General features: G+C 41.5%; 1 protein-coding gene across 1 annotated transcript in view; it reads right to left on the bottom strand.

Annotated features, from left to right (window-relative positions):
- LOC136863948 (mitogen-activated protein kinase kinase kinase 1) overlaps positions 1-26,362 on the bottom strand; it is a 545,708-nt gene that overhangs the window by 404,851 nt on the left and 114,495 nt on the right. Inside the window, exon 2 of the mRNA XM_067140398.2 lies at positions 22,129-22,805. Within this exon, the coding sequence (XP_066996499.2) occupies positions 22,129-22,737 (609 nt within the window). The 5' untranslated portion in view covers positions 22,738-22,805. The remainder of the gene's footprint in view (positions 1-22,128; positions 22,806-26,362) is intronic.

Consider the following 26,362-nt stretch of genomic DNA (forward strand, 5'->3'; position numbering starts at 1 on the left):
ATCTTGGGTCGTTGCGGGAATAAATTCGGTCACGATCTTAACCAAACGATGGGGTTCAGAAGAAAGCCTAACTACTTGAAATGAGGAGCAAAATGTGCTTACTAACTTTTATTAAACTGAAAGAGCACGATAACATCGTTAATTTAATATGCATTCTTGCCACAAAAATATATTTAAAAAATTTAATTATTGATTTTTGAAAAGTTCCAAACACAGTCACATTACATAACGTCACTTCGTTTCTTCCAATGTCGAAGAATTGCTTCGGAGAAGCTTACATGTTAGTGGACAGCGAAACTGAAAAACTGAAAAAGGGAAGACCTGAAAACCGGGCGCCTATTTTCCAAACGAGAACTGAGAGTTAATCCACACGATCCGTGGAAAATCTGACTTTCAACAATTAGAACGCCTGATTTTCTCTTAATTAAGGTTATCCACCAGTCAAATACCCTTCACGGATACGGAACATCCGCCGAATGGACCCTTAATCGAACCAAACTGACTATCAGTTGCTTTGGATAGGTTGCGAAATATTATGGGAAAGCATGGTGTTCACTACAAGTTAATGGCATCATTCACAATTGAAATAAAATTCCACCATGTATTTGTCATTCATGACACCCTTAAGTGATACGTTAATCCCGATGCTAACTGTGCATCACCCAAACAACTGTTCGGAAGGAACCAACAACCACATGATCCGGGAGGATCTTACGTTAAGTCGTTCTAAAGGAACAAAACTGCGAAATGCAGGAAACACTTACTAATCATGCATTTAGAAGAAATGCCAAACACTGAAGTTAATCAAAAAGTGAAAAGTCACTTGAAAATATTATTATTGAACCGATTTTCAGGTTAGAAATGGGTTTGTTATACTTAATAAAATTACCAGTCCACGCTAAAATTTACTACAAATTTAAGGAATTCTTTCCCATGACAACAATGCTACCAGTACAGATCTCTCTATTTACTGTCTGTCCCAACACACTACTGGTAAAGTGAATACTTACTTACTTACTATGAATAAGAATGAAAATACGACAAGGTGAAAATAAAATAAAATACTGGCTGACGAATCGAAACCGCATTCGCAACTCCAGTCTCATTCTAAAACACTGAGTGTCAATATGCACACCATCAAACGAAAACGGACGTTAAAACGAGAAACAATGAAGTTCGTAAAAATAAATTAACATCTCAAAGTCATACAGCTTAACACGCACGAAGAAACACAGTAAAAATATTTAATCTAGATCGGGTCGGTGTCCCATACTTGGACAGCCCTCGTTTATCAACAACAGTCCCGTTATCTCAATGAGAGCTTCGCATAGACCCTCTACAATAAATCATATCGTACTGTAACTGCTACCTTCCCCCAGGCCACTTCACAAAAGAAATAAAAGACAGGAACATCTAAACCGAGACTTGAGTGTGTACAGCTACCATCCCAGACCTATCGTCGGGCTCACTTGAAATCTGTACACCCTAAACCTAATCAGTATATACATGATGCCTTCCAAATCCTATCGTCGGGCGTGACCTAGGACGTCTCATCATCAATGACTCCAAGAATAAACACGTGACGTCCTAAATCTATCGTTGGGCGTCAGAGTGGGTCGCACCACGTCTCCCTTAACATATCAGGCGAACCGCAATTTCCAACAAACCTCCAACAGTAACACTGAATCTGGTCAGACAAAAAAATACGCACGACGGAACTACGTCTCTTATCAAAAAGAATACAAGTCGAAACACGGTAAGTGCCTACCTCTCGAAAAAAAAATACAACAAGTGTCTACCTCATCATAATATGTGAACTCAAAAATAAATAGACGTGACGAACGATTCTCCACCTCGAACACAATCTCAGCCTGTGCACTGAAGTGTCAGGGCAGCCAATGAAAATTCCCAACACACGTTTCCCTTTTAGTGGATGCCTTCAAAATAATAATCATCACCATCACATTCGAAATTCTCAGATCGCCTATCATCAATTCCAACCATCTTATCCATGACCTCTCCGATGAACAAATTAAATATAACCCAACCGTGTGTCCAAAGTGCTCTTTAATCCTGGAGATTGTTCATTATCTTAACAAAAATCACTGGATGTTTACTACCCAGACCTTTACATTTTACTAAGAGTCGTTTTCACTTGGAATCGTTCTATAAATTTCACAATGCTTCACATCATAGTCATCTCAAATTCGGATTGATTGCGGAAAACAATACAGCCTGCCTCACACAGCCTGTTCCTAAATACTTCCTCTACAAAAATACAGCTTGTCTCAACACTCTTTCTCCTCGCTTTTCAGCGGTATCTATCTCGTCTCCACATACATATCAATTCATCGCTCTCAATTCCTTTTCCTTCAAGATCCTTTTTCATACATCGATCCCCTGGTGAAAACGACAACATTATTAAGCACATCTCTGACTTTACTATTATTACGACTTTCGAACCTCAAAAATCCAAGAGCACGCATCGACCTTTCGCAACATTGGTATACACGATGTCTCAAAATTTTCTTCCCATTAATGACTGTGACTCTAACAAATTTTATTGACATTATCTAAATATGCCTACGATCCTTATAAAAATAACTGGTTAAATGAAATTTGACATAGAAGAATTTCCTTATCCCGCGGTAGACATTATTATTATTATTATTATTATTATTATTATTATTATTATTATTAACCAGCATTTCTGAATGCAACTGACACCTGAGATTACAATATTCGCCACGACAAATTTACACTTATAACGTTCACAAATCCGTACTTTGAATGATATCTCATCTCAACACAAAATTTTAAGCGTCGCATTTTACCGTTCTTGACATGAAATTTACACACTGAAAATTTTCACACGCTGACCAAAATTTACAACGCCTTTCGCCTGATAATTACGAATCTCACCCGACAATCATCTGGAAATTTGGTTAGGACAGACAGTAACTAACTACTAACTACAACATAATATAAAATAGACAGACCTGCACATTGGTGACATTCTCAGCATTCTGATTGCATCATCCCAGCAACCTCGTACTTAGCCCCTCATTTTCACAGATAACATTTTCATATTTAAAAACTCACTCATCCAAACACTACCCTTCACACACACACGAGATTAAAATTACCATAAATAATGCATTTTCTTTGTAACTTGCACCACGAACTTCCCTCGTTCTGCAGTCGGCTATAACTGTCTGATGCGTCTCCCAGAGTGGTTTCTCTCCCCGTTGTTTCAACAAGAACAGGTGTTCGGCCGATAAGGGAATCGAACTATTTTGAATCGCTTCCCCCAGACCTTCTTCACTTACAAGAGTACAGGAAATGATAAAAATAAAATCTGTTGTGTAATTTTCCAACCAGCCTACACCTTCCCAGTTCGTCTGCAAACGTTCACAGCTTCTCCAATTCACTTTTCTTCTTACTAAATATATGGACTTTAGCCACGAACATGTATTGAAATATTGTCGGTCAATCTGGCGCGAAATTCTAATGACGACGGGCACGAGCTCCCGCGGCCTCAAGTTCCAGATCGACACTGCAAAATCTACGGTGGGGGGTTTCTTTTATAATTTCCAGAAGGACGCTATCCCCTCTATGATGCTTGGTTGTGAAATCTGCCAAATTTGCTTCTAATAAACCGATTTTGATCAAACTTGTCCCAGAACTCCGGACAGACTTGCACTTATGTTAGGTGTTAATTTTATAATTTTCCTACACCCACAACAGGAGAAATAAATTGTTTCTGCCCGTGCGTTTCGCGCGTTTTCTTCTGCCCACGACCTTGGCACGTGTAACTAGCTCGCTGTTCTCACGCTAACACACACTTAGGCTTAACTGCATCTAAAATTGTCCCTGGTGTCACTACCTTCACAGAGGGTGTATGAATAATTTTGCTTATTTATTTCTTCCTTTACTATATTATCAAAATCCCTCGTTGTGCAGAATTCATTAATTTAGAAAATTGTCGGGCACTCGAGCTCCACCGAGGTGTCCCGGCAATCCACGAGCTCGCCTTGCGGGAACCTTCCCACGCAACATCGGGCTCTTGGGAGCGCAAAAATGGCTGCCCTCAAACATACAGTAGTTTCTGAATACCAAATAAATATTTGGGAAAAATAAAAATTTTTCTCACCGTAGAATTATGGGTTCAATACATACATACATACATACATACAGTACTCAATTACAGCCTGTTATGCCTTTCAGAATTAACTACGCCTCCAAAAACTAATACCAAACCCCATGGTGCAACAGCCCCGAAGGGCCATGGCCTACCAAGCGATCGCTGCACAGCCCGAAGGCCTGCAGATTACGAGGTGTCTTGTGGTCGGCACGACGAATCCTTTGCCCGTTATTCTTGGCTTTCTAGACCGGAGCCGCCAACTCAACGTCAGATGGCTCCTTAATTGTAATCACGTAGGCTGAGTGGACCTCGAACCAGCCCTCAGGTCCAGGTAAAAATCACTGACCTGGCCCGAAATTGAAATCGGAGCCTCTGGGTAAGAGGCAGGAATGCTACCCCTACACCGCGGGGCCGGCACAACTAAACGCCTCCACAATCCTCTATCTGCAACAAGTTCCCTGGCCTAATATATTTCCACACCCCTTATCATTAAATACTATAATTCTCATAGGGAAACTATCCTTCTCCATTCGCCTCATCTGACCCCCACCACTGAAGGCGGTTTATACGTACAGCTTCATCCTCAGGAGTTTATTCCTAACTAAGCATTTATCTCCTCATTCCGCGTACGACCTGCACTCCCATTCCTACCCGGCTATCGTTCCCACCTTCCTGTACGTTCAATCGGATCTGTGGGCAGTTGGTAGAGCGCGAATTACTATATGATGGCACAAAACCTGTTGCGCTTAGTGCTATTAACGGAGCGGTAGTTCACGTAGCGAAAATTGGTTACAAAATAAATATCACCATTGCTTTCAGTTATGGCATAAACACAATATTTTGAATGTTTCTTTCCACTGTATTTTCCAAGTACTAAGTCACCCACTTCAAAAGCCGTATCACTGAGGTGGACTTTTGTCATCTGCTTTGATCTTGTAGTCTTGGATGTAGAGTGTGTATGGTAGTAGTTTCAGAATAATATTTTCTTGCCTGAACTATATATTTTTGAATGGCTCTACATAATGAATATCATGTGTTTCTGGCAGTGCACATAAATGTACTTTGTTCGAAGTCCACAAAAAGAAGACCGACCGATTGCGGGATGTGGGTATTCTTGTTTAAAAACTTCGTATGTGTCTTGCTTTGTGACGTACATAAATCGTTCGTTTCTTCAAATTTTCTCCTGAACTGTCCTTTACGGAGACAAAATCTCTTGCTTGAGGAGATGGCCAACTGATATCATCCGCATTGAGAAATATACGAACTTCTTCATTTGGAAGTGAAGACTTCCTGCGCTTACCGGAGGTAGATGAACTTGCACCAAATTTTACACTCAGCGCAGGAACAACTTGCCGTTTCTTCCGCGTACTCACTGATAAAGCGTGCTCCAAACGCTTTACAGCTTTCCTCAATGTTTGTTTGCATTTATAACCAGACGTTGGCGTACTCGGCTCTGCAATCGATGTTGATGGTTTTGTTGGACTTGTAGAACAGGAGGTAAGTGTTGATAAGCCCTGAAGTTTTTTCTGAGCTCTGTGTTTCTTCACCGATTCTTGTACCTGTTGGCGGCGTACGCGTAACTGGGCAGGTGTCATCTTTCTTCTCACGATACCGTTTACAACGTTCCTTGTGAGTAAGCGGGATTATTAAATATCACCTCAGTGTGAACATCGATTGCTATTCTAAAATATGTCCTTTACAAGTGAGTTTGACGCAGAAACTGAATCCTGTCGGCAGCGTAATATTCAAGTCTTTGGTTGCGGCAGCGGGGAACTTATCGGTCGCCTGCTCGCAAGAACGCCGTAAACACGCGACGTATTTTACTATCAGCTTCGTATGAATCCATTTGAAATTTTAAACGAGTGATATATAGCAGCTTGAAAGGGTGTGCAGTATTGGCTTTGCATACTAAATTTTATTCAAACTGGGCCACGCACTTTTCATCTACAGAAACTTTTATACCTTTTTCGTCGCATGTTTACACGACCTGCAGCAATAAATTCGTCGCTTTATTACACTGTATATAAATTGTTAATAACCTAAAATAAGTACATTACTGCGATGAGAAAGAGCATTAAAATTAACATTTACGATAATTATTTTCATAACTTTTCATCATGATAAACAGGAATTCCTAAAACTTGAGAAATATCAAATGAATTTAGCCTCTACATAAAGGTTCAATTAAGCACACAATTAAAAAATTGAAAGACGTCAATAAATTAATACATATTATAAAATCAATAAAATGCCATGTTTTATCTATCATAAAAACAAATTAATGAGTTTTATTTAAACTTTACTTTTTCGTACTTCGGTGGACTATTCTCTGGAATCAGGCGTAATTAGAAATGCAATAGCACAAATAATATTAATAGCAATAAAATAGTAATAATGTTAATAAGAATAGTAGAATCCTTCAGCATAAAATGATAACTAAAGTACACTTAAATGAAGTAAATACAGTAATTCATTCATTCATTCATTCATTCAGCAATTACCCAGCAAGTCGGAATCTTCTCAGCAAGTACTCACGGCAAGGCACCTTAAACCTGCGATAAGAGATAACGTCCCTCATGTTCGCAGGTACAGAATTCCATGACATGGAAGCATAAATTTTGAAGGAGCGGTTGTATTGGGGTCATGACAGGACGATAGGAAAGAAAAGGGTGAAGAAGGATATTTGGGAGTATTCGAAGGTGAAGAAAGATAGCTGGGAGTATTAGTTGGAGGTATTTTGTGTAGAAGTAATAACATGTGAAGTTCATGGCACTGTTGCACTCGTAGCTAAGACAACTCCTTATAATAAGATGCTATATGAGCATCATATCGCAGATTAAAGATATATCTTATGCAGCTGTTTAGGCTCTGGTTCAGTTTCTTGTTACTGTCGTAAGTTTTTAATTACCAAGTCCACCAACGGCAAGCATTGCTGTCGAGGAAATATTGTTCAGTCTTCCTGATAAAGATCCTGCTGGCGACGGTGGAGGTAGTTATTGTAATTTTCATAAGCACGAAATCGCGTGGTCATTAGCCCCTATCGATCAATAAGATAATAATGATTAAAATCGAAATGTGTCGAAGAAAGTGAAGGAACGCTCATTCAAAGAGTGAGGGTAAACGAAACCATAAAAAGAGGGAGTTGGAAGCTTAGGCCTATAATAATAATAATAATAATAATAATAATAATAATAATAATAATAATAATAATAATAATTTCGTGTGGCTATTTATAGCCGGTTATAACAGTAGAATAGTGCCCTTTCTTCACCTTTTTCTTTCCTAACGTCCTGTCATGACCCGATTACAAGATCTGGCTCCTCTCTTGCCATACCCGTAAACCACAATGCTGTTTACAATACAACCGCTCCTTCAAAATTTATGCTTCTATTTCATGGAATTTTGTACCTGTGAACATGAGGGACCTTCTCTCTTATAGCAAGTTTAAAGTGCCTTACAGTGAGTACTTGCTGAGAAGATTCCGACTTGCTGGATAATTTTTGAATGAATGAATGAATGAATGAATGAATGAATGAATGAATGACTGTAGTTACTTCATTTAAGTGTACTTAAGTTATCATTTTATAATTAAGGATTCTACTATTCTACTAATGTACCCGGCTATTATTGTGCCTTGTAAGGCAGACCCTCCGATGAGGGTGGGCGGAATCTGCCATGTGCAGGTAACTGCGTGTTATTGTAGTGGAGGATAGTGTTATATGTGGTGTGTGAGTTGCAAGGATGTTGGGGACAGCACAAACACCCAGTCCCCGAGCCAAGGGAATTAACCATTTAAGGTTAAAATCTCCGACCCGGCCGGAAATCGAACCCGGGGCCCTCTGAACCGAAGTGCACAGCGCTGACCATTCATCCAAGGAGCCAGACAGGCTTAGAATGATATAATATGTGATGGCCTCCAATGTCCTGAATAGATAATAGTCTGTGGCACCACCGCACCGTAAAGTCTTGGAAGTGCCTGGACCAATATCAGGTATGACCTGACATCTCGAGAAAGAGCGTAAACACCGTCTGTGCTGGTCACGGCAAGGCGACGTGAATTATCGTCTCTCTCCAGATGGTTAAAACATTCCTCTGTCGAAGTTGTGCGGACATTTAACATTTCTCGATCGACGGCGTCACGTGTGCGTTGGGAATACCTCAAGGGAGGCATTACCACCCACAGCGAACAGCGCAGTGGCCGACCACAGATACTTAATGATGGCGATTAGCGCCGTCCGTGGTAACACACAAGTCACACTGGCTCAAATCACATCCACATTCAGTGCAGGAGGTACCAGACGCATATCCAGCATGTCAGTGCAGCGTTCTATAACGTCAGTGGGATATGGGAGCAGAAGACCTAACAGAGTTCCCTCGTTAACACCACGAGACCGGGCACAACGTCTCATCTGCCCCATGACGCTGCAAATTGGACCCTGGAGGACTGACAACATGTACCTAGGTCCTATGAATCACTTTCCCTGTTGTTTCGAGCTGATGGTAAGGTTCGGATATGGCGCAGACCCCATGAAGCCATGGACCCGAGTTGACAACAGGGCATCATGAGCGTTACCAACCTCCGAAAATTCCCAAACCGTAGAGAAATTCAAAATAAACCGTATTCTTTATCGTAAAACCGTACAGTACTAGCATTCACCCTAATACACTAAAATTCAATAGAATACGGGCAATAATAGCAAGTGGCAGTAATATCAAATAGTAATACTTAACTGAAACGTATTACTAGAAGTAAGAAAATGCAACATATACAATTTGCCCTTTCTTCACGTGTTGGATTAGGATGCAGCCACTTCCTACACTGTCTATACACTCCTACGACTGCCTGTACGTTTGTTTCCTTCTGGGTGTTTTAGCAGAAAGTTTTAACTTTTCGGGTGTCGAAGTACCTACTTTATTTTTGGAATCAAAAGTTCACCGCATCTTTATTTATTTAACATCGTCATATATAAAATAAGAGTTTTGCCTTTACATTGACTCAGAATTTAAAAAGAATGATATTTCTATATCGGTAGTATCCAGAGCAATAAGGATGTGCACTTTATAATTTTCCGTCATTTCTGTCTCTATGTCTGTATGTACGCGCATCACGAGAAAACGGCTGAAGATAATTTAATGAAAATCGGTATGTAAAGTCGGAAAATAAGTCGCTACAATCTAGGTCACAAATAATTTTATTCACGCTGAGTGAAATGTTAGTTTAGGGGTAGGCCTTAATTTAATTTTCAAATATATATGTTATTAGTGGTCCTATGAATAAACACTACAAAACTAAAGTTATATAGTATTAAATTTCCGATCATTTATGGCATACATTTTTACCGCACCGACTTTGATAACAGAGATAATCATGAATTTGGATTTTTGTTGCTAAGTCCATATCAGCGCCGAGTCACGAGAAAATGGGTAAACAGAATTTAATGAAAATCGGTATGTAAAGTCAGGGAATAAGGAACTACAGTCAACGCTGTAGATAATTCCATAAGACGCCCTAATATCACACAGTCGAAAGAAAACTTAATGTGAAGGCCTACAATATAGAAAGCTCATAAAATTGATTAACAATAACATCACATTGACCATTGTTTGTTGGGATGTGCTTTGTGTCTTCAGTTGCCACTCATCTCCGGTAGATGGGATTACTGCTGCGTACCGAGTATAACACCCTCCGTGAAATTGGTTCGAGGAGCGTTCTGGAGAGTTTCAGTTACTGCTGTACCCACCTCATTCGTCTGATATGGACCCTGTGGAGTTGGGTCGTGATGAGGTCCATTACATCCACTGCACCTACAAATACCAGGAAGCTGCGGGTAGTTATCCAAACGGCATGAGTCGGAATCTCCCGACATGTTTCAACTTGTGGAACCGATGTCACAAGTTGTTGCACTTGGCCGAGCTAGAGGAGGGCCTACACCTTACCAGACCCATATCCCATGACATTTGGCATATCAGTGTACATGTATAAGAGAGAGCAGCAAACTAATACACACGTATTCACATACATACATTACACATATTATCATTATAGACTGTTATGCCTTTCAGCGCTCAGTCTGCAAGATTCTGTGAATTTACTAAACGTCGCCACAATCCTCCATTTGCACCTCTTATCTTTAAATCGTTAGAAACTGAGTCTAACCATCGTCGTCTTGGTCTCCCTCAACTCCTCTTATCCTCCATAACAGAGTCCATTATTCTCCTAGGAAACCTATCCTCCTCCATTCGCCTCACATGACCCCACCACCGAAGCCGGTTTATGCGTACAGCTTCATCCATCGAGTTCATTCCTAACTTAGCCTTTATCTCCTCATTCCGAGTAACCCCTGCCATTGTTCCCACCTGTTTGTACCAGCAATCATTCTCGCTACTTTCATGTCTGTTACTTCTAACTTATAAATAAGGTATCCTGAGTCCACCCAGCTTTCGCTCCCGTAAAGTAAAGTTGGTCTGAAAACAGACCGACGTAAAGATAGTTTCGTCCGGGAGCTGACTTCCTTCTTACAGAACACTGCTGTTCGCAACTGCGAGTTCACTGCATTAGCTTTACTACACCTTGATTCAATCTAACTTACTATATTACCATCCTGCGAGAACACACAACCTAAACACTTAAAATTTTCTACCTGCTTCAGCTTTGTATCACCAATCTCACATTCAATTCTGTTGAATTTCTTACCTACTGATATCAATTTAGTCTTCGAAAGGCTAATTTTCACATCATACTCATTGCACCTATTTTCCAGTTCCTACGTATTAGACTGCGGGCTTTCGCCACAATCTGCCATTAACACCAAGTCGTCAGCATAGGCCAGACTGCTTACTACATTTCCACCTAACTGAATCCCTCCCTGACACTTAATACCTTTCAGCAGATGATCCATGTAAACTACGAACAGCAAAGGTGAAAGATTACAGCCTTGTCTAACCCCTGTAAGTAATCTGAACCAAGAACTCGTTCTACCATCATTTCTCACTGCAGCCCTATTGTCAACATAAATGCCTTTGACTGATTTCAATAATCTACCCTTAATTCCATAGTCCCCCAGTATGGCGAACATCTTTTCCCTCGGTACCCTGTCATATGATTTCTCTAGATATACGAAACATAAACACAACTGTCTATTCCTCTCGTAAAATTTTTCAATTACCTGGCGCATACGGAAAATGTGATCCTGACAGCCCCTCTGTGATCTGAAACCACACTGGTTTTTATCCAACTTCCTCTCAACCACTGATCGCACCCTCCCTTTCAAGATGAAAGTGAATACTTTGCCTGGTATACTGATGATGATACCGAGCTCGATAGCTGCAGTCGCGTAAGTGCGGCCAGTATCCAGTATTCGGGAGATAGTGGGTTCGAACCTCACTGTCGGCAGCCCTGAAGATGGTTTTCCGTGGTTTCCCACTTTCATACCAGGCAAATGCTGGGGCTGTACCTTAAATAAGGCCACGGACGCTTCCTTCCCAATCCTAGTCTTTTCCTATCCCATCGTCGCCAAAAGACCTATCTGTGTCGAAGCGACGTAAAGCAGCTTGCAAAAAAAAACTGATGATGATGCTTGTTGTTTAAAGGGGCCTAACATCGAAGGTCATCTGCCCGCGTGGTATACTAATCAATGAGATACCTCTATAATTGTTGCAATCCTTCCTGATCCCTTGCTTATAGATAGGTGTACGTAAGTTGAGTGGACCTCGAACCAGCCCTCAGATCCAGGTAAAAATCCCTGAGCTGGCCGGTAATCGAATCCGGGGCCACCGAGTAAGAGATAGGGGGGCGGGGGTGCAATCCCCTAGACTTGCGGCCCGCTGATGTGACAAAATGACTAAAATAATGTTATATTTCGAGAAACGGAAAATCAAAGCAATGTTGTACGTGCAAAAAGGTAGCTGAAATGAAAGGTAGCTGAAATGCAAAGAGAATTTTCAAACCGACAAGATGAGTTACTCTTGCTCGCAATGGAATCAGTTTAAAGACGATGTAAATTTTAAAATCATGAGCAACTTTCCAAAAGACGGTGGGTGACTGTCAATCCCCATGGCAGAAACAGTGTAGTGAACTCTCAATCAATCTGCCAGATATTCGGCAAGTGACTTGTGATATAGAATCTACATACGAGCAATTATCTGTTAGAATAGATTTACTCTAACAGTAGAACACAATATCTTCAACGAAAACGATGCTTGCCGGAGGTTTCCACTGTATGAGTGATACCTACCAAAGGAGAGGAAAATTGCTTCGAAACAAAACTGTCTGGAGCGATGAGGTCGCATTTAGTTAAACGACTTAATTAATAGCCACAACTGCAGCAATTGTGTAGCTCAGAATCTACAAGTTGCGTTGGAAAGTTATATCACTAACCAAGGGTTGCAGTGTGGTGTGAGTTAACAGCGTTACGCTTAACAGAACCACTGTCGGTTGAAAACAGTGCCGCTAGTGCTGTTTAACTCCAGAGGAATGTGGCGCAACACATTTGAGAGACCGCAAGAGTTTGCTGCACGATTCGGGCTGTATAATTGTTAGCTTGAATTCGGGAGATCGCGGGTCCGAACTCCACTATCAGCCACCCTATAGATAGTTTTTCGTGGTTTCCTATTTTAAAATCAGATAAATGCTGGGAATGTACCTTAATTTAAGGCCGACGTCAGTTCCTTTAAACTACTAGTCCTTTCCTAACTCATTTCCACCAGAAAACCTTTTAGGGTTGGTGAACGTTAAACCACTAGGAAAATCAACATTGAGAAATGCAGGGATGATGAATTTTACTGTCAGCACCTCCTCTAGTGCCATTTTGTTCTTTCTCAAAGAAGTCGCGATTTCTGAACTTGAATCGACATAATCCTGCCATTACAATTTTATCATTATTAGGGAAAGGATTTTTAGGTAATAATAGGTTACAATGCAAAGGTATTTATAAAAGTCGCAAGTAGCATCTAGCCCGCACAATGGTTCTGCAATGAGATTTGCACAAATATTTGGGATATAGACTATCCGAACCCCTAAAATTTACGCAACTCACCAACATACCTGTGGAGTGGACTAGATGATACTTGCGATGTGTTTGAATACGTTTGCATTCTAACCTATTAATGCCTAAACATCCTTTATCTAAACATTATACACGTTTTTAAACAACAAATATGAAAACATGAAATTAAGATAAAATTATTTCCAGCCTTATTGGTATTTCTGCTCGCTTTTCAACCTCCTCACCAGTTTTCTTGGTTTCCTTGTATTTTTTGTGTTGAACGTCACGCTAACACAGATGAATTTTCGGCCATGCTCCGGTAACATTAATTAAGGAAGCCCCCCCCCCCCGTATTTTCCCGATATGAAAATGGGAAGGCGCTGTAAGACATTTTCAGAGAGCTTCGAACTCACCCTTTTCTGAATGCAGTTTGTCGAAGAGGTGGTAATAATGAATTCTTACCGTGTCCACTGCCGTTCTATAGAAACAAGCCAATGTTACGAGAAGAAGAGACATCCAATGAGATCGCTTTGTAGATCAGTGAAAGGGCGTTAGACACACTAAGAACTACGTTGACCATATTAGGAGACTATGGGGTCGAAGGTATGTTGTTTCAGGCAATTAAAGGGATTTGTGCTAACATGTAACAGCGACAATTGATTACTGAATAAGTTTGTGGTTTACAGTATGTAGTTACGGGGGTTACGAGGCTATGATCTTACTGAAAGACAGAAAATTAAAAAAATCGTAAGAGTGAGATATAGTAGGTTGAAAATCCCGTAAACAGTTCACCTTATATGGATGACTTGGTATGAATGGGAGGCTGTATAAAAACTTGCAATCTAATACGATGGAACTTATAGAGAAATGCAACGAATATGATATGAAAATGAACACTTACGGTACGAAGATTGATCCGGAATAACCCTACGAAGACCGAATTCCAGGTAGGGTGCATGAAATTGGAGCGTGTAGACCAATTCAAGTATTCAGGCTGTGTATTCGCCCAGGATTGTAGAAAAGTAAGAGAGACCGAGCAAGTGGCCACGCGGTTTGGGACAATAGCTATCAGCTTGCATTCGGTAGAGAGTGGGTTCGAACCCCACTGTCAGCAGCCCTGAAGATGGTTTTCCGTGGTTGCATATTTTCACATCAGGCAAATGCTAGGGCTGTACCTTAATTAAGGCCAGGGTTACTTCCATCCCGCCCCTAGCCCTGTCCTATCCCATCGTTGTCATAAGACCTGTGTCGGTATGATTTGAAAAGACCAGTAAAAGAAATCGGAACAACGTGTCGCAAAACTAACGCAGTGATTTCGCAGTTGTGGTCAACTGTACTTCGTAAAAAGAAAGTAACTTTAACACAGTCCGGCCCCGCTGTGTACGGGGCAACGCGTCCGCCTGTCACCCGGCGGCCCCGGGTTCGATTCCCGGCTGGGACAGAGATTTTTAATTGCAAATGATTAATATCCCTGGCGTGGGTACTGGGTGTTTGTGTCGTCCTTAACGTTCCTTTCCTCACATTCAACACTCTATACTTCCTCCATTCCAATTACACGCAGGTTCATATTACATGGTGCAAGTAGGGGCAAAAGATCTCTATAGGTCGACGCCCTGAACAAGTAGCAAAAAAAAACTTACAACACGAAATTATCATTTAATCGCATTTAATGCGGAGTGAGCTAGAGATATCTCACTCATAACGAGGAGGTAACAGGCATGAAATTAGTGATACTGATTCCTGATACGAAAAGTTGGGAACATTGGGAGGAAGGCATTCGTAATGTAAATACGGAGGCTAAGTTCGGAATAAAGACAGAGGATGATGATGTGCATCGGTCGAAGTGTCATGTAAGGTGAATGGAAAGGGATAGATTGCCTAGCAGAACATGGGCTCGGCTATAAAGCCTCCGGAGGCCTGAGAGACAATTTTTAAAAAATTGTTTCACGTGACTGTTTGTACCATGATCATACCCACGGACCTCCAGTTTTACGTCGAATCCTCATTACAAGGACAAGAACTATAATTTCAAAAATATCACATGCATTTGCCAGGATATAGCAGACAATCGTACGACACGATGTTAAATGGTTTCATAGAAGAGGCACAGAAGTAGCCTTCGTGCCAGCTGTAGACAAGAAGTGTTCAGCTCATTCTTACGAACTGAACGATAATGTAAAAAATTCGTGTCCTCTTATCCTCTACGAAGTGAAGGTCTTTTCAGACACACACCCCAAGGCAGAACCAGGAATCGAACCCAGACGTCCAAGGATGGAAGCTAGTAACGCTTACCATTATGCTGTGGAGATGAACAACTGAACGATGAAAGGTATAAATAGTTTACAATGAAAATATATTTAAAATCGTTGTTCGCAACTTTTAGATGAATTGTAGGGATAGCGTGTCTGCCTCTTACCCGTAGGCCCCAGGTTCGATTCCCGGCCAGGTCAGGGATTTTTTCCTGAACCTGAGGGCTGGTTCGAGGTCCACTCAGCTTACGTGATTAGAATTGAGGAGCTATCTGACGGTGAGATAGCGGCCCCTGTCTAGAAAGCCAAGAATAACGGCCGAGAGGATTCGTCGTGCTGACCGCACGACATCTCGTAATCTGCAGGCCTTCGGGCTGAGCAGCGGTCGCTTGGTAGGCCAAGGCCCTTCAAGGGCTGTAGTGCCAGGCGTTTTTAATGTATCAATACATACATACATACATACATACATACATACATACATACATACATACATACATACATACATACATACATATCATATCAGTGGAGGTCGATCAAGTACACGACGTTATGGAGATAGAAGTAAAGTAATTACTTGATTCAAGAAGAAATAAGAAGGAAGAATGTTTTGCGGCAAAATTTCCTTTCATTTCGTTGAATATACAGAAAATGAAGTATGAATATGACATCTAAGAGAAATAACTAACCGGCAATGCCCATTATTATTAAGCACTTCAATAATACCTGCTGACATCATCAACTGGCTTTTAAATACGCATTTCTGTAATTCAAAATGTGCCCGTTTTACAATGCGAGTATATGGACTAGCCATAATGTACACTGAAATGGACGAAATGTAGTTAAGGATAATACTTTCGCTTTGGCAACGAGCCTCTGAATTTCTATAATTGGAACACTGCCTAATTATAAACAATAATAACCAGCTTATGTTACAAAATACTGTAATCTGTAATTAGGTTCACCTAATGCAAGAATATCATAAGATTACGTTTTAATGACCGGTTTCATAGCGATATGTTGAGTTAGAATCTGTTACGCTGGGCTTGCTGCCGTGGAGAGGACGTCCACTCGGCTGTCTTGAATGGTCTGACATAACTGGCAACGATGTCCGCCCACAGGAAATGCTCCCTCTCGGTTCGGGTCGGCCCAGCCTGCGAGGACACAGACGTGGCCCGCAGTGTTTGGCGCCCATCCATACTATACTCATGTTCTCCTACACGAGTACCGTTACTATTACGTTTGAAACCAGGCGCCGTCCCCACCACGCGCTTGAACGGTGTTAGCTGCGGTACGCACATGTGTAAATATACCTGTACTTGTTTAACTATACGTGATCAAAGAAATAATCTCCTTAGTTGTTGCAATCCTGCCTGTTCCCTTGTTTTATAGGTAGGTAAAAATACTGCTTTCGTCCAATCTTACGCAAATTCCATGTCAGTCCTATTAATCTATGTAGTCGCTTCACCCCAGCCTTGCCACTATATTTAACCATTTCAGGTTAGATTTCATCTAATCCTTCCGTTCTGTGGCACTGCAGTTTATTCCTCGAACGTAATGTCATTGCTGTCATAGTTTTCCTCCCAATGAACTGCCGTTCGTGGCTTAAACAGAGATTTCCTATACAGTGACATGATTTTCGAAATATTCCTTCCATCTCCCCGCAGATTACCCAGGAGCTGCAATGAATTCGCCCGATTTGATTTATTCGATCAATATAACAGGCAAGGTATTCATATTTTTTTTCAGAAAAGGGGGTCAGATCAACAGTGAAGAATAAGTTCGACGGGAACTACTGCGGTTTCAGACTACAGAGGTGGGGGCTGTAATGACGAGATTTTCACTATGCGTCAAGTAATTGAAAAATACTACAAACGGAATAGGCAGTTATGCATATGTGTAATACATCTAGAGAAGGTATACGACAGAGCTTCAGGGTAAACGATATTGGCCATACTGAGGGATTAAGGCAACAGATGTAAGTTACAACAGGGAATCAAAGGCATTTATGTTGACAATCAGGCAGCAGTGAGAACTGATGGTAGAATGAGTTCTTTGTTCAAATTAGTTACAGAGATTAGACAAGGCTACAGCCTTCACCCTTATTATTCACGTGGATCATTAACTTAAATGACAGACGGATTCAGTTAGGCGGAAATGTAGTAACTTGTTCAGCCTACGCCGAAAATTTGTTCTTGAAGTCAGCCTATGCTGAAAGCGTGCAATCTAAGTAAGATCTTGAAAAAAGTGAGTAGTGAGAATACGAATACTAGTACATCCAAGACAAAATTATTTCAACCGGGCGAGTTGGCCGTGCGCGTAGAGGCGCGCGGCTGTGAGCTTGCATCCGGGAGATAGTAGGTTCGAATCCCACTATCGGCAGCCCTGAAGATTGTTTTCCGTGGTTTCCCATTTTCACACCAGGCAAATGCCAGGGCTGTACCTTAATTAAGGCCACGGCCGCTTCCTTCCAATTACTAAGCCTTTCCTATCCCATCGTCGCCATAAGACATATCTGTGTCGGTGCGACGTAAAGCAAATAGCAAGAGAAAAGTTCCATACTTTAAAAATTAATAAACTTATATGAAGTTTTCTAACATCTATATAGGTGATTGTGGTCACGTAGCCATCAGCTTGCATTCGGGAGATACAGGGTTCGAATCCTACTGTCGGCAGCCTGAAGATGGTTTTGCGTGGTTCCCTATTTTCAAGCCAGACAAATGCTAGCTAGGGCCGTACCTTAATTAAGACCACGGTCGCTTCCTTCCCACTCTTAGCCCTATCCTATCTCATCGTCACCATAAGACCTGTCTGTGTCGGTGCGACGCAAAGCAAATTGTTAAAAATATACGCTGATGCCACAACTGGTGGCAAAGGACATGAGGAAGGCGAATCAGCTGGACCAATTCCCACGCGGCAAAACACCTTTTTAGCGATGCGAATGATATGACTATTTACCAGTGCTTCCGATGATAAGTCAATGAGGAGTGTATATTCATATTTAAATTACATAGAAAATGTTATCATCATTGTTAGGACCCAGGTTCGAGACAAATTACAATTTTTCTCCCGTAAGAATAAGCATTATGTCTGTAATAAGTCTGGTGGTGTACAGCATAGGTCCTGCATATACATAACTTCGCATACAATGCATGTAGCATTTACAATACTGTTTAGTCAATGTTTCAATAAAAGTGCTAAAATGACTGTGTATGTTTTGTACCCTTGCATGAAAGTTAAACACGTAGAGTTAACGACACCGGAGACTCGGCACAGGCAAGGAAATCTGTCGCATCGGATGCCTAGTTTAGAAAAGAGAAAGAAAATTGTATTAATTTACTAAGGGTAACTGAACGATCAGTTTCTTATATTTCTCATGTAGCGAAAGATGAGGGATCTTCTCCATAGCGGCTCACTGGGAATGGAATTTCAAGAAACTCGTTTAAAAGGGTCATTAGACCTCACACTTCCAGTCCACCCAACCCACAATTTCAATGAATGCCCGAGAAAATATGCCGAGCAATTTCGAACTTTTCTTCGTACTTCTAACAACGCTCACACTTGATTTCATTATTACGTCAACTATTTCAATCCACCTATAAAGTACCGTCAAACAAATGTCCTTTCATTTTACCATATCCCCACTCCCTGCCTTCACTCATACTGTACGTCCTTCTGGTAGTCTACATTCCTTGCACCTAGTCACTAGACCACGTGACTACTTTCACCCACATGGTCTACGTCAGGGATTGACTATTTCTCACGATCACGGGCCAAATTCTGGCCAAATTCTAAGTAAAGAGTAAAATAACTCTTAATCTCTTAACCTGACTGCAGCAGAAAGCCGAAATAGTTCAATTAAAATATGTTATCCACTTTCATTATCATCGTAAGGGACTCACTACTGCATGACTGGCATTGACTCAGTTTACTCACATTCACTAAACAGAACTTTCTGCAACCAAATGGTATTATTACACACGATGTGTTGTGGAAACTTTTTAAGAACTTGATTAAATCCCATCCTGGCATAAGGTATTGCTGAAAATGACATTTTATGATCTTCGTGACAAATGGTACTTCATTTATCTTTTAATTTTACTGTGTGTCCTTATACCTTTCTAGTCAGTGCAAAATTTTGAATTTAAAATAACTACTACAATTCTGTCAGCTTGTCTCAAGTTATTTTTAAGCTAGTTGGAGCCCCCATACGAGGCTCCATACAAGATTTCGGTCGATGTGTTTTGTGAGCATAAACAATTCCTCGGGAATACTTCGACAAGAGTAAGAGCCTATATTTTCTCAAGTAGGCCTGAATAATTTGAAGAAATTGTAAATGCTGTTTTGTGGGTATTTAACGCCATTCCACAATCTGGATCATGATAATAGCCTATACAGGATAGAACCTGTATCTTTGGGATACGAAGTACCGAACTATACGTTTGACGTCTTAATTTGCGTTCACAACAATCTACTCCTTGAGGAATTAACCTCATTCGGTCATATTACTTCTGAACAACGTATCCTGAATTCCGTGATTCTCTCGATGAAAATTATTCCGTATTTGAAATTTAATTTCGTTCTGAAGAGAAGTTAAATACAGATTTAAGTGACATGTCCCCCTTTTCACAGTAATAAATCATCCTCAACCCCCGATTAAACAATGGTTCAAACATTTTTATGCTAATCACAAGTTAGTAAATCTCACCAGTAAGCTTTTATATAAGACAATTTTGTCAAATCGTGGTAAATTTTGGAACAAAGCCTCGATTCACATAACAAAATTAATACTGTATAACTTTTAAATTTTTCCAGTCTATCGGAAGACGAAAATAACACTTAAAACACTACAGCATACCTGATTTCGTGTTTCGACAAATTGGAAAACCGAAAAGTTATACTGATTAAGTCGACACTGGAAAAGAATGGGTACCTTCTTAAATTAAATCTAATAAAAGCCAGAAATGAGGACATTGCCTTTCTTCTCCAATGCGTTCATTTAGAAGCCATGCAAGGCACTAAATCGATCAACTAATGCTGTATAAGAAGTAATCACGTTGTACTCTGTACGGAAGCCTATCGTAGACTAGCTGAGACCATATCACTGGGCGAGCAATATGGGTCAAGCCCAGAGATGGCACAAGGAATAACCGGCAACTCGACTGAGGCTCAAAACCGTAGTAGATCGTGAATATGGAGTTTTATTGTGAATTGTTTAAACACGAGTAAAATATTGGTGAAAAAATTTCAGCTCGACGCGAAATAATGAATTTTTATGGATCAATCGATAGTAATCAAACACGCAATATACAATGACTTAGCAAATGTCATGGGATAGTCACCTAATAGCGTGTGGGGCCTCCTCTGGCCCTGCGAACTGCAGTGAGACGCCGTGGAAGTGAGTCGACAAGTCCCTGGTAGTCCTCTGGACGCAGATGACACCAAATCGTTTGCAGAGCAGCCGCCAATGCTGGTCTGTTCGTGGGTGCAGGATCCATGGCACGGAGCCTGCGTTCCAGGACATCCCAGATATGCTCGGTAGGGTTCATATCGGGGCTCCTGGGTGGCCATGGCAGTCGTTGAACCTCCGCTGCATGTTCCTGGAACCATTCCCGGGCGACGTGGGAGCGATGTGGCGGCGCGTTATCATCTTGAAACACCGCAGAACCGTCTCTGCGCTGGAAGGCCAAAAATGAGTGGAGATGGTCTCCGAGCAGCTCAACATACCGCGTACCATTCAAAGTCTCTTCCAGAACAACTAGGGGGCCCATTCCATACCAGGAAAATGCACCCCAGACCGTAACAGAGACACCAGCGCCCTGGACCACACCTTCGAGGCAGGCGGGATCCATCGCTTCATGTGGTCTGCGCCATACACGGTGCCTCCCATCGGCATGGTGCAGTTGAAATCGTGATTCGTCCGACCATATCACGTTACGCCATTGTTCCAGTGTCCATCCCTGGTGACTGGCGACAAATGCGCTTCGTTGTGCCCGATGACGTTGGGTTAACAGTGGCACCCGTGTGCGGCGCCGGCGCCCATACCCCATAGAACCCATGTTCCTACGGATTGTCCACTGGGAGACGTGTCCAGCACGGCCTGTGTTGAATTGAGCCGTGATTTGTTGCACAATTGCCCGTCTGTCACTACTGACAATCCGTCTCAGATCTCACCGGTCACGGTCATCGAGGGTGGCTGGACGGCCGGTCGTTCGTATGTTATGGACGGTGACACCCGCATTCAACCATTCACGATACACCCTGGACACGGTTGATCGTGTGAAGCCGACTTCCCGCACCACTTCCGAAATCGCACTTCCCATCCGTCGGGCACCGACCACCATACCCCGTTCGAACGGTGTCAGCTCACGACGACGTTCCATGTTACACCTATCACATGCAAAGCCACTGCTCACAAGGTCTCCTATACAACTGCCGCTGGCACAGGGGGCGTGTGGTGCGCAGACAACACACCTGCGCATCAGTGCTCCGCTATCCCATGACATTTGCTCAGTCAGTGTACAATAGTCATAATTGGCAAAGACGTATCTACCTTGAACGAAATGAATCCATTAATTTACGGGAAAAGTACGTTTCGTACTCAAAGAAAAATATAGTCTTTGGAGGTTAGTTTTGAACAGCTTCTTATAGTATTCTGCTTCAGTGGACCAAACTGTGTATATTATAGGATAGTAAATTTACCTGCAAATGAGCTGAAAATGCACATATACGGCAATAACAATATTAGACTTACCATAGGCCCTCTTCTTGATCCCATATCGGCTGCTCCTTTTCGAATTCTCAGCTTGAAGTTCTCAAGTCTGTTCATTCTAACAAAGGTGTTTCCTGGCACCGCAGAGCTCACTGAACCTACACAATTTTTGGCACCTCCACTTAACACTCCCGATTCTCCGGGTCCTGTATTTAACACTGATATGGAATCAATGCCATTCTGTGTCCACGGAATGATATCGAAAGGCACTGGACTATCCGAATTGGTCCCTGCATTTAACAACTTTGAACAAGAACCTGAACTGAACGCCCTAGGACGCATAGTCCTAGAAGCTGAAACTGAACTGCTCAATGAGGTAGGATCACGGCTAGAACTCGCCTTAAGATTGCAACATTCTGCCACACTCCCTAGTCCCGAAACCATAGTCTCCTTACACCTGAGTGTCGAAGGAGCAGAACACACTTCCACGTAAAATCGCGATCTTAAACCGTCTGTCTTCATTTCCACACACGCAACTTTTTCCGCTCTTTGCGCGTTCGTCTCAGTTGGCCCTCCTTCGTGACCGGGGTCGATCCCAGTGGGATCGTCATCTACTGCGCTGCGGTCGGGGCAGGGCATTGCGACAGCCATCGCGTCTGTCACTCTACCCGTGCCACAAGGCTTGCCTCTTACGTTGGCCTCTCCCCCCAGCTCGTTTCCTGTAACACACAAACAAAATACTTTTTGATCGACCTGAAAGAACTGACATGCAAACAATACATAATATAGTGAAGGTACATGAAAAACCGAGGGATAGCCTTGAACAATGGAAGCTGCTACGCACATCAGCAAATTCACAGCATTTAACTAACAGACGGATTCGTTGAATGATTAATGACCGAGTGTTTGATACAGTAATGCAAGGTGCTAGGCCCAAGTTTAATAGTTAATAATAATGTTCGTTATTTAACGTCCCTTACTGCTACCGTTTTTGAAAACGCCATATTTAAGTCTTTAGTCAAAAAACGATAAAGAGAGGTTATAGTTCTAGAAAAGGGAATGCATATGACAGTAAGAAAAACACAGGAAACAAACAATGGTGAAAAGTAACACACTTCAAAATATAGAGTGTCAATTAAAACTAACTAAAGAAGTTATAATAAAATACTATTTTCTACACAAAATTATACTCGTATCTTTTAAAGTAGGTCGCTATTAGATGCACTTAAAATAAGATCAGGGCATTCAAAATGAGCTTCACACTATTACTGATAGGATTAAGGTAGATAATTAAGAATTAAAATAATCAGCATTCTTCAGAACTTCAAACCACCAATAACAAATAACGTGAAGAAATTTACTGAAATACAAATCTCTAAATATTAAAATAATATAGCATTTTAATGAGGATGATATGCCTTTGCTGGCGAGATGTAGTGTTTACAGTGCACTATGTCTCCTGGTACGGGCTAGAATAAATTTGTTACTTTCGTTGACTTGTCTCAGTCTCATCCTTGGCTTTGACAGTATGAAAGTGACTGAGGTATGAGCGATGCTAGTAATACCATTCCTTATGCAGCCAGTCCCTGTTATGAATGGTATGAAAATATCACTCATAGGGTCGGTTGGTGCGTGCATTTCAGTGGGCTTGGCATACTGATATGTGAGCAACTTCTGGCTCGGTAAGGAAAGCAACGGGAAGCGCACACAGCTAAATGCGTGCTACACAGCACGGCATGGCTACGGCCGTGCCGTGTAGGAGCCATGTCTTGCCACTGGAATGGACGGCTGCCGTTGACTCAGTGGCGCACACAGCTAAATGCGTGCTTTCACACTGTACGGTTTTTTAATCGTATGGCAGCTCTCGAGCGGCAGCAGAGGAGATAACGCGAGGGTATCTAGACACAAATTATACGCATTAGTATCGTTGCGTTTTATTGTTTTACTTTGTTGTTAAAATGTTCAGTGCATTGCTTTGTAGGATTTATTGTTGGTTTTGTGAAATGGCTGACGTAGATTCTGAAATTCTTATTACTCTGGTCCATTCTGAGACATAACTCTAGACATTTATACAGTAGTGGCGATTGGGTATTGGACGTGTGTGTTGGGGGAGGAGGGCGAAATTTACAAACAACAAAACGTACCCGGGTTTGTGGTTTATAGCGTGGGGGGGGGAGAGGAGATATATACACCAAAACTTTTTTTAAAAGCTCAAAGTGGTAGGCTAATTTCGACAGAGAGGTAAAGGTTGTCAGACTACCAACTTAGGTGCGGTAGTAGATTTTTTTAGATATTGATTCAATACCACACAATAAAACTTTCATCAAAGGAACAATTTGATCTAATTTAAGACAAAGAAAAAAATTGTTTGGTAATTTAAGTGTATTTTCAGTATATTATATATATAGTGTATATTATTACATAATACAGATTCACAAATATATACTTATGATACAATTTCACAGTTTAATGTTCAGCCACAAACTACTAATATTAAGAAATCATCCTATTATTAAAATGACTCTCTTGTATGACTAGCATCAAGACATGCACTGAGCTTTCCACGGCAAAAAAACTGTTGTAGTGTGAAAGCAACATCTCCACGGCAAAGAGCCGTACGGTTTTTTTTGCTGTACGGTCGAAACCGTGTAGTGTGAAAGGAGCCTTAGAGTCACAGAGGAATCGCGGCCACCGCACCTCTAATCGGCTGGTCGGTCGGAGAGCAGAGCTGTCGGACCATGGACCATCCGTGGTCACTTGTAGGCCGAAGCCTACTCTGAAACCGCCCACCCGAATTAGAGAATAGAATAATCCAGGGGAATATTCGATAAATGTCGAAGTTCTTTGAAATCATTTCGGAAAAGACTCGGTAAACAACTGGTAGGGAATCCTCCTAAATACAGATCAATTACGATTGACTTATTGATTGACTCCTGACGAATAAACTTAATTTACAGTTTTTTAAAAGTAGGATAAATTATAATACGATGACAAACATAACTGGCCGTCTTATGAATTTTAGGCAGAAACAGATTACAGATTACGAAGTCCCACTTGCTGACGTTGGTACATCTTGAATGTAGACATCAGGTTCTGCGGAACAATACTGAAAAAATTGGCATATATTTCAGATAACTTAAGTGCTGGAAACCTGTGCATGACTTATGCCATATTCAAAAAGTTGAGGTGTGCTGGTTATCGCCATGTAGTACGTTTGAAAGATGGGTAGCGCGTTTAAAATTAGCAACACCAGCTCTACATCCGGCCATGCCTTTGTTTACCTGTAACCCAATTATGTAAATAGGCTACTGATTCCTGGAATTTCACTTACAATAGGACAATATTTTCCCCGCTTCGTAAATAGTGAAATACAATGCCCTTTTCATGCACAATTAGTCCTCATCAGTCCCTGCACAATTGGGAACATGCATCAATTTCAAAAATATTTTTTTTGAAAAGTACACCAATGAAATAGTACGTAAACGTATTACATTGTGGTATGTTGCCTTGTTTTCTACCATTAAAAAATATTTAATAGTGCCTTTCCGCAAGGCGAGTGAAACGGCCTCTGACGTAAGCGGCGCGCTGTGACGTCACGATCCAGTACCGCATGGAGCTCTACCAGCCGTTGTGCATCAGCCGTTGCTAAAAGCCGATTGTTTATTATTCATGATCGCGAATAACTTCGAAATGACAGAAGAAAGGTTCAAAACAGCACAGTCAGACAATCTATCATGTGTAGATGTCATCATTCTTGAAAAGTAGTGACTTTTGTGGCCGCAGAAATTCGCGGATAACAAGCAAGTTTGTAAGTGGCGTCTTTTATATACGTGCAATGTACTGTAACCCATAGTATTAGGATAACAACGAACCTGGATAGATATCACATCACTTTCAACATTTCAACATTTCCTTCTAGACTGATTCCCCTATTAAAGAATAACATTACATTTTCGGGCTTTCAGCATTAGTAGAGTAGGAAATCGGATTTCAGCACTAACATAAACATATAGGTAGCATTATAGTACTAGTCCGCTTCTGTGGTGTAGTGGTTAATGTGTGCCACTCCCGGAGGCCCGGTTTCGATTCCCGGCTCTGCCATTAAAGTTGAAAACAAATAGTACGAGGACTGGAACGGGGTCTACTCAGCCTCGGGAGGTCAACTGAGTAGAAGGGTTTCGAATCCCACCTCAGCCATCCTCGAAGTGGTTTTTCGTATTTTCCTACTTCTCCTCCAGGCACCTAAGGCCACGGCCGTTTCCTTCCCTCTTCCTTG

Source organism: Anabrus simplex, chromosome 2 (assembly GCF_040414725.1).
Source record: "Anabrus simplex isolate iqAnaSimp1 chromosome 2, ASM4041472v1, whole genome shotgun sequence".
NCBI classification, from domain to species: Eukaryota; Metazoa; Arthropoda; class Insecta; order Orthoptera; family Tettigoniidae; genus Anabrus; species Anabrus simplex.